General features: G+C 40.5%; 1 protein-coding gene across 3 annotated transcripts; it reads right to left on the bottom strand.

The window, feature by feature from the left end:
• Window positions 1-2,607: 2,607 nt before the first annotated feature.
• tdgf1 (teratocarcinoma-derived growth factor 1) lies at window positions 2,608-9,008 on the bottom strand. Of its 3 annotated transcripts, XM_028601938.1 has the most exons (7): window positions 8,876-9,008; window positions 8,651-8,712; window positions 8,335-8,390; window positions 7,081-7,281; window positions 5,464-5,578; window positions 4,548-4,657; window positions 2,608-3,900 (listed from the first exon to the last, which is right to left on the bottom strand). In XM_028601938.1, the coding sequence occupies exons 2-7, from the start codon at window positions 8,671-8,673 to the stop codon at window positions 3,794-3,796; spliced, it is 612 nt and encodes a 203-aa protein (XP_028457739.1). In that variant the 5' UTR covers window positions 8,674-8,712; window positions 8,876-9,008; the 3' UTR covers window positions 2,608-3,793. The 3 variants fall into 3 exon arrangements, with proteins under 3 accessions (XP_028457739.1, XP_028457738.1, XP_028457740.1); XM_028601937.1 differs by having other exon boundaries at window positions 8,651-9,008; XM_028601939.1 differs by having other exon boundaries at window positions 7,157-7,281; window positions 8,651-9,008.
• Between the last annotated feature and the right edge of the window lie 1,211 nt (window positions 9,009-10,219).

The raw sequence follows: 10,219 nt of genomic DNA, 5'->3' as shown, positions 1-10,219 counted from the left end.
AAGTCACACGAGGACGTGGAAACATGGGATGAAGGCATTCAACTTTTTCTCCTCTCATTCACATCCTCTTCAATCCCTTTAAATCTGCTCTGATCCCCGGCTGCTCCTCCTCCACTCAGCCTCCACCTCCACCTGCAGCTTTTTAAAATCTCATCCAATCCTGTTAACCTCACTTTGAGATCGACAAACAGAACATTCAGGAGCAGGCAGACATTTAAATCACATTTTCCAGTTATTCTTTGCAGATGTTATCCATCCAATCCCAAACTGGCTTTAAGCAAGTTCTTATATGGGATTGGTGTATTACAAAGGAGAGATTACAGTCTGATTATTGGGGGATTAAACGGAGAAAAGCCCCACTTTTTCTTGACAAAAGCTCTGCTACGCATCCAATTTCCCTCCTCTTGTCTTCCTCTTCCTCTATCTCATTCCTTGTACTCTTTTTCAGTAACATAGCTACTGCTTTGTTTCACCCTATACATAAACCTAAGGCCACGAAAGGCTTTGTTGAATGCAAATTGAATGAAGTTGTTTCTGGTTCTTCACTTCAACATCACAAACGTGCAGAAAGCAGCATGGAGGCCATTTTAAGTTTTTTTTTTTTTTTTTTTCATATCTGTCACTTATTCAGTGTCTTACTCAAACTCTGTGCCGACTACTTTGGAAAGATGTTTGAGCACTGCTTCCACGGAGATGGGCGGAATTTGTAGCTGAGATGAAAAAGAGTTGCAGAAGCTGTAGTCTATATCCATGAGGTCCCACTTCCGGGATTGCTTCAGTGCCACCGAAAATTCACTGGATGTCCTTCTTTTCAGCCAGATGTCCGTCACCTTCCTCTTCCTTTTGTGTTGGCGTTGTAATTGTATTTAGAGGTTATATCAGAATAGGTTTACATGGTTTCATTTTCCAAAAACACCATATTTTTTTTGTACTGCACATTGCTGCAGCTCCTCTTTTCACCCTGTGTGTTGAGCTCTCTGTTTTAGCTACAGAGTGAGACCTCTCACTTCTGTTCCATCTTTGTTGAGAGTCGCACATGCTCAGTACCTAGGTAAGGACTACTAGCCAGTCAGAAGCAGAGTATGAGGGCGTTTGTGAACAGTGTTTTCTGTTGGGGATGGTAAGTCCCTTTGGGGTGGACTTTGGGCTTTGTCACTTTGGAAGCCTATTACATGCACAAAAAAGATAAATAACAATAAAAGAAAAGGGGAAAAGCACTTTAAGACATTTCTAAGATCCTGCGGTGTATATAAGAAGTTAAAACTAGTTCCACCTCGACCAGCTACAACATGACACATACTTAACAGCCTTTGTATCAAAGTAAAATTCCAATTTATTTGAATTTGGGTTAGATTTCTCTAGTTTTATCCCTCATATCAACCTCTGATAATCTCACTGCTCGGGTCTGTCATCATGTCTGTGTCATGTTTCCAGGTTTAACAGTACAGTGAGAGAAATACAGGACAAACTATCATCCTTTAACCCCGCTGTTGTCCTCGGGTCAAATTTTACCCATTTTCAAAGATTCCATAACAGAAATGTGGGTTTAGGTTATTGCCCAAAAATACCACGGATGGATGGTTCCCTAAAACGCTCTTCACAAGTCAAATCAAGGATCAGATCACTGCCCCCATTTGACTTTTGGGTGTTTTATTTAATGTTATAGCATTATCCTGAAACTAAACTGACAATCTGTGATCATCCATAAACGACCCATGAACATCCTCTGATCTTATTAGTCAAAATAATTCAGAATTTCAGCTATTTTTTAACACAAAAGTTAGATATAATTTCACATAAATGAGGTTAATTGACCATATATTCGAAAAATAAGTATAAAACTAGTGGCAATCAGTTGGTGTATATACTTAGCCTGGGAAAACCCTGACGAACTTCCGGCAAATTTGAGATGTGCTCTGCCAGTCAGTCTGGCCAAGAGCCCGTTCAAACCCATTTCTAATTTTTCTAAATCGAGGCACCAATCACAACCGCTGAGGCGGGCTTCACATGATGACGATAGCGCAGCAACAGAAAGCAGCTTGTTGTTATACATTCAACATGACAGCTACCGAAACACAGCAACCCGTTGATGCTGCTGTCGCTGCTACATCACCCGGATCGTTGGTCTGATTGGTTGAAGGACTATCCAATTGCGTTGGTGACGCCCCCTTTGGAAATGAGAAATGAAGCTTCCCCAGACCCACTCTCAGTTACAACTGAGAAGGGTCTGGTGTCAACCAGGCTAGCATATACTGTACTGGTAGTAGTAAAAACAGAAAGCAGAAAAATAAGTGACAAAAACCCCTGAAAAGTGTCAAAAAAAGTGTTGATTTTGACTGGGGGGGTCAACACAAGGGTTAAGCCCAATTTCCCTACAACTAATTCCTTTTATTCTGACAGTAAATTGTAGAGCTGCGAGCTGTAGCAGCTGGCGGCCTACAGACCGCAGAGCAACAGCTGACGTGTTTGTTTAAGATAAGAGAGCAGCTGATAATCAATCCCAACCTCATCAATAAACTCTGGAGATAAGAGACGCTCCCACTGGAAATACCTCCAGATAACACACACACACACACAGAGAGAGAAAGATTCAGTTTGCAAATCAAAAAGAAAGTACTTGTTTTTAATAATTACTTTGAGACATTTGCTGATGAAAGCGTGTTTTTCATTTGAAAAAGGTTCACTTTAATGTGTTTTTTTGTCCCATTGTCACATTAATTTTAACGAGACTGTTTCTTACAGCACAAACACTTAACATGTGCAACAAAACAATTTCATAAACCCATCATCAACACACGTTTTATATATATAAAAAAAAAAGGACAAAATGTTTGTGCAAACAGACAAAAGACAAAGTTGAAAAACTCAGCATCTTTTTACAAAGAAAAAAAAATTAAAAAAAAATCGCATTGAGCTGTACAGAGCATAAAGTTACACCCACATTTTTTTTACTTTTCATAAAAAAATGTTATGTACAGCTTCCTTCACATACACAGACGAGCTTCCACTGGAAGGAAAGGATCGAAGAAGCAGAGACACAAAACGTTTGAACTTCAGTCGCTGCCGCGTTAACTGTTCCAACTGCCAATTCCCTTTTAGAGGTTTGAAAAAGAGACTGGGCATCAATTCATGTGTGAAGGTGACAAGTTCTAAGCCTGCTCTTCATCACTGGATACAGTACCGAATCCTAAAATGTTAATTGGGTCGGCCAACGTTGGGACGAACACGGACCACCTCCGCTACAGGACTTACAGGCTAGTCGGGTTGTGGTCTTTGCGGTGTGTTCAAGTGCAACTTTTCGGGCTTGATTGCCTGAAGCTCTCTGATGTCGGTTTGGTGTCTCTGGGCATTTTTTTCTTTTCTTTTTTTAAAGAGTGAACTTAATTCTTGGAAATGTTAAAAGTTGGGCCAAGTGGGGGCGAAGTCCTCAAAAAAGATAAAAAAACATTTCATATGGCCATCATTCAGAGGTGTTGGGGCCTAAACATGGAACACTTCGCACCAAAACACAGTCTAACTGCAGCGTTTGAAATACATCATATTATATGTATTTAACAACTGTTACTTAGAAAGTAGGATGTCTTCCCTCATAATGGAACATCTCCTGAACTCTAGTTTTCAGACTATAATTTGACTCCTCCCCTACATTTTGAAGAAAAAATTACAATAAATATTAGTTTGAAGCTTGTAAAGCTCTGATTGGGGTTTGGATCTTTAGTCCTGAATAAGCAGCTCAAGAAATCATGCATAGTCCACAGCTGGTGTCCAGCATTGTTGTTGTTTTTTAAACCCATCAGAGGAGGGGAAGCAGGGGAAGAAGCAGCATGAGAAACAGGAAGCAGCCGGGCCTAACTGTCCTGACAGCAGACGAGTGATACCAACGCACCTCCTCCGAGTCATCTGGGAAGAAAGACAGAAAACATTAGGAGTGGAACTTTGCTGGGAGGTTTGTGTAGGAGAGTGTTTCTGCATTTTGGAATAAAAGCCTTGAGCTGCAAATGAGCAGACAGGGCTGGTGGTCGTTCAGAGGTGCGTTCACACTCAGTGGGAGTTTACAGTGAACACCCGGGTCGTTGTTTTGTTTGGGATGGGAAGTGTGAACGACGCCGTTTTCTAACAGACAGGCCTGGCTGCCGGGCGTCGGCAACAATCCTGCTCTTCATTCATGTGGAGAAACATGGCAGCCGGGGAACGTACAGCAGGTTTATTTAATTGAATGGTTTATTTAGATAGGGACAGTGCATATTAATGGACATGTTTACACAATGTAAATATGCTAGAGTTAGCACCATAGCTAGTTTTCATCTATTGTCCCCAGGCAATAGTCACAGGAGCACAGACTCTGACTGTGCGTGGCCATGAACGCTGCGGGGGGGTAGATTTTAATAAAGCAGAATCTGCTCTACACCACATGATGCAAGAATTTTAAAAACAACCTCTACCCTTTACACTCGGTGAAGTCTCTGCCCTTTTGATTTTTCATAGAAAGAAACTGAAACCCACAAAAAAAGCTACAAACGTGTCAGAGGTGTGTGTGTGCGTCTTACCACAGTCGTTGTTGAAGACGTGGGGGAAGCAGTGCAGGACGCCGTAACCACAGCGACAGTAGGAGCATCCTTTCTGAACCCACTCGCCGTGAGGAATCGAACCGCAGCTCCTGAGGACAGACGGGGAAAAAGAATGCAACAACCACGGAATAAGCAAAGTGTGTATTTCACTCAGGGTTCCTGACATTATCCCCCCACATATGATGTCAAGGCTCTGTCAAAACTTCCATTTCTATTGGTCAATGCAGGCGATAAAACCCAGTATGGATGTCTGTCCCCTTCCTCTTCCTCTTTCTTTGTGTTGGCGTTCTAACCTCCGGTGGATTTGTGAGGACTATGGTTAACTGCTCCTCAGATCTCTGCAGGGTAACTCCAGACAGCTAGCTAGACTATCTGTCCAATCAGAGTTCTCTGTTGCACGACAATTTTACAGCATCTCTGTGCACGGCTTAGCGTCGCCAATGCCAATTTGTGATTGGTTTAAAGAAATGCCAATAAACCAGAGCACGTTTTTTACCCATCCCGGGAATGCTGTGTGGACTAGCCAGACCCTCCTCCGCAGCGCTGTGGAGGAGGGTGTCTGACAAAGCGAGACTACTCCTTCTGTGACGGTTACCTGATTATCTTTAAGTTGTGGACAAAACAAGACATTTGAGGACGTCATCTCGGGGCTTTGGTCGACATTAATCGGATTGAAAATAATGGTTAGTTTCAGCCCTGCTTGCAGTGGAATATTTACTTGACAAATTACAGACATGGCAGGTCCTCACGGGATATTTGCAAATGATTACAAACGACTACAGGTCCCGGGTATTACTGGTCCCGTGCGAATAGGGCTCAAGGAAACAATGGCAGCTAGTGTGAGGGAGCAACTGACTAAAGTGGTGATTGAGAGTGTGGTTTTCCTGGGGTGTACCTGATGCGCTGGTCGTACTCGCAGCTCCTCCCGGTGAAGAACGGAGGGCAGGCACAGAAGCTGCCCAGGATACAGGTTCCTCCATTCTTACAGCAGCTCCGACTCTGCTCAGCACCTGCAAGCCAGAGTGGGGGGGTTATTAAGAGGCAAATTCGATTTGAGGCAACAGTATGCTCGGACAAAGCTCAAAACTAAGTGTATTTCAATTTCTTGGGGTACATTTGTGAAAATAATCTGACTGAAAAGTGTAAATATGTTGCTATTAAACAAAAGAGAGAAAAAAAAAGGTACAAAGATTTACTTTTGAGAAGTACAGCTTTGAGGAAAGAGAGTAGAACTAACACTTGATAAGTGTTTCTATATTTGTTCTTCCTTATCTTAATAGCAAGATAAAGTAGGATGTGAATTGGAGTAGAGTTTGTGTATTTTTTGTTTTGTTTTGTGTTTTGTTATAGATTTTCTTTTTATTCTTTATATCCGTTTATACATTTCATTTCTTTTTATTGTCTTTGAATCATTCAACACAAAGACTTTATTCATTCGTACAAGCGAAAACACACCTAACAAACTCTGTTCAGTTTGATTTTGTATCATTGTATTATTAATTTACTGTATAAGATATGTATGTATGTATGTATGTATGTATGTATGTATATATATATATACACAGTATGTTTTCAGTATTTTTCTTATTTTTATTTATTTTCTCAGGTGTGTTATAGTTTGTTTCATTTTTTTTTGTATTTTACTTCATTGTTCTTGGTTTTTAATTAGCTGTTTTTCTGTAACCTTGCAAAGAAAAGTGCTATAGAAATAAAGTTTATTATTATTTTTTTATTATTTTCCATGTATCTAATGTATTAATCTGTAAAGCATCTTTAGCTTTGTTTGCTGCTTTTTAATGTTACTACTCTACTCTATATGGGCTTCACTTGTTGACCAGAGACCAGTGAGAGCAGCTGAAAGGCCGCCGCAGGGCCCTCAGACCTGGGCTTGAGCCTCTGCCTGTATCTGTGAGATAAACCAGAGTCTCCATCTGGCAGCACATTCCTGTCCTCTACTCCACATCAACAGACACACGCCGAGAGTCAGAACAAACAGCCGAAAATAACAGAAACACACTAAAAACGGTGCTTGGCCTGTCACAACTTCTCATCCTTTAAGAGACTTTTTATTCTAAGAGACAGATATGTGGCTCCTTTGCATGTTACAAAGCAACGTACAAAGAATGTTAATACAATCAAACTATATCATATACAGTTTTTTCACAACCTGTTTTAAAGACTGTATTTATCGTTTTAAAAAATGATGGGAATGGGACGTGTACAGCCTACTTTTCCCGCGTTATGGATTTATCTTCTTTTCTCTATTTCATTATTTTATCTGAATCACTTTATGTTGCAGTTTTGTAAAAAAGAAAAGAAAAAAAACGTTGATATATTTTAAAACATTTTGGTTTTGGCGTTTTCAAAAAATAATTGTTAATAATGTTCTACAGTCACATGTACAAACTCTCTGTCTTGTCTGTTTTTGTGTGAAGTGGTCAATTCTTTTCCCCGTTGGTTTTTGTGGCTCTCTTCCTCTGTCTGTGCACACGGAGGTGAAGTGTGAACTTACTGCCTGTGAGGCCGATGAAGGGCAGGACGGCGCTGGCGTCGCGGTGTTTACGGTCCCCGCTGTTTGGTGAGCTCACCTGGGTAAACTGGCCCAGGAAGTCCTGGGAGGGCTGCTGGGCTTTCACCCCCACGGAAGACGAAGAAGACAGAGAGGGTGATGAAGAGGAGGCCTGGCCTCTGGCGCACTCGTCTCCCTCACAGCCTGAAAAGAGACAACAACAAAAAGCAACAAACTCAGAATTGATCGAATCCTCAATCACACTAACTTTGAATCATAGCTAACTCTTTTGAAAAAAATATGTGGTTACAGGGTTAAAGTAGAGCCCAATAGTTTCTGTGATAACCGCATCGTGGACGCAATTGCTAAATAAAGAATAAAAAAAAGATTCCACAGGGCTCTGAAAATATGATTACACCTAAAAAACTAGTTAAAAAAAAAAAAAGAAACATTTGAAAATACATTAAGAAATAATTCACAGTGGCTTAGGCCTGGTGGGCCCCGAGGCTTGCAATACACTGGGGGGGGGTAGTTGTTATCTTGACATTTAAATTGAGGTTTTGTACATTTCCATTTCTGTGTAAATGAATGACTAGTGGGCGTCACATCTTTATTAGTTTCTGTCAAAGTTGGAATGGGAAGAACAATGTGTCCAGAAACCTAAAACTGCACAGCCTTGAAAAGATGAATGAATACATGTCATAGACTATATGACTTGTAGTGAATGTTAGTATGGTCCTTTAGGCTAAGTTTTTTTTACTCAAGGGTTTTTGAAGTGTATCGAATCCAAATCAAATACATGGCTGCAAATTCAAATGATTTTGTAATCTAAATTCTGAGTTAGGGCTGCACAATTTTATCGAAATCGCAACATGGGCTAGTGCAATATGTAAATCATGGGGTGGGTAATATTTGTCAAAGGCAAACAATGTGACAAACCTATCATACATACATAAGAAAACAAATGTTGTTTGGTACAGTCAGATCCTTACAAAAAAATAAAAATAAAAATCACACGTTTTTATATTTTTCTAACAAATGTCGTGAATCATATCACAATGGCAATACCGATCAAAATCCTCACGTAGAGCCCTAGTTTGAGTCAGTAAAGAGGCAGTGTTTCTGTTTCAGTGGACTTCACGGTCGTCTTCATTCATGTCAGTATTTAAAAAATAAAATATAGCCTACATAAAAACAAAATTATTTCATAAATTAGCAGCCGCCGAGCAGAGAAGTGTGTACGGGAGTGTTACCGACCTGCAGCGGGCGGAGCGGCAGCACAGCGGAGACAGGTCGCTGCGCACAGCACAACCCTGCACACACACACACACACACACACACACACACACACACACACACACACACACACACACACACACACACACACACACACACACACACACACACACACACACACACACACACACACACACACACACACACACACACACACACACACACACACACACACACACACACGGAAAAAAACAAACCAAATAATTGTTTGTAAAAAAAAATATATATATATTTTAAAGTTTAAAATTCACAAGTCTCATTCAGTCTCCAGACTCACCTGAGAAGCTGTATCCAACTCATTTTTACCGGAGAGGTTGAAATAAATCCACGGTCTCAACTCTGTTGTGAATAAATCACACTAAAACACTTTCCCCAGACCAATGGCGGTAAAATTCTACCTGCAGACTTCCAACAATAGTACACGGTGATTCGTATGCTACGTAGGTCTATGTTTTGCGGTTTCCAAAAGTCAGAAGTAGGTTAAAAAGTGTCAATAAATTACTGTTTGATTGACTTGACTTCACGGCCAAAGGCTTCTCGGTTAGAAGATGCGAAATCAGCTTCCAACTCCCTCCTCCGGCGGCGGCGGTTAGTTTCCTCTGAAGGTTTCTCTCTGTGCTTCAGGTGACTCTCATACAGAGGGCTCCGGAAGCCCCGCCCATTCCCGATTGACTCTCATACAGAGGGCTCCGGAAGCCCCGCCCACTCCCGATTGCTCTCTGTTTCCGTCTGTCTGATGCGTTCATGTGGAATCCACAATAACGGAAACTCACCTAAAACTGTACGATACTACATGTGAGAAATATTTTTCTTAACAATCTCACAACATTCAGAATCAGTTTTTTTGGCCAAGTATACTTACATACACAATGAATTTGACTTTGGTAGGTGTTAACTCTCTATACAGTCAACAAATAGACATGTAGTAGTAAAGATATACAAATAATATCAAGACCAGTACACATGGAGTGGGATGTATGGTGCAAAAAGTAATAGTGCAAAGTGGTGTGCAAGATGCATATTGGAATGATAAGTATAGATAATAATACATTCTTTGCAAAGTTTAACATTCATAAAGTTAGTTTTTCCTCTCTTTTGCTTTCATGCATAGGCCTACGTATCTAGTGAAAACAAAGTCATGTATTGCTGTTTATTCATACATCTGTAAGTGAGTTCACATAAAGTAATAAAAAAAGAAAAAAGTCAACTGACCTAAGACCTATAAAAGAAACTAGCAAATGTTAAAATTGCAACGCCTATGAAAATTACAATAAAAATATATTGTCGCTTGTAGACTGATGATGATGATTTCAAATAATTTTGCTTAAGACGTTCCTAATAATATAATTTCCCCAACCATCAAGGACCATGTTATTCTTTGGTTTATCTAAAAACAGAGTTTTCACTGGACAGACACATCTGTAGAACTCACTGCCTGCAATTCAGTGTGATATTATAGGCTGAAAAGTATTTCTACATTATTCAGCATAGAGACTGAAAGTGAAGTGACATTTATTTAAAAAAAATAAATAAAAGAAAAAAAGAGCCTGATAGCAGACAGTATTTGTGTGCCTGTTGCAGAGATGGGGACTCGAGTCGCACTCACAGTAGTCTCACATTGCCAGACCTTCCTCCACAGCGCTGCGGAGGATGGTCTGGCTAGTCCACACAGCGTTCCGGGTTTATTGGCATTTCTTTAAACCAATCCCAATCGTCTTGGGCGGTGCTAAGCTCCGGACGGAGCCATGGTGTCTCTGCTAAATAGTCTCGGGAAGGAACTTGTTTTGGTGGAACATGTGGACGTTCAAAATTAGTTTTAGTTGTGGAACAGAAAACTCAGATTGGA

The sequence above is a fragment of the Perca flavescens genome, chromosome 16, assembly GCF_004354835.1.
Source record: "Perca flavescens isolate YP-PL-M2 chromosome 16, PFLA_1.0, whole genome shotgun sequence".
In the NCBI taxonomy this organism is placed as follows: domain Eukaryota; kingdom Metazoa; phylum Chordata; class Actinopteri; order Perciformes; family Percidae; genus Perca; species Perca flavescens.
Note: the sequence above shows the minus strand (reverse complement) of the source record. Positions and strands in the feature narration are given on the sequence as shown.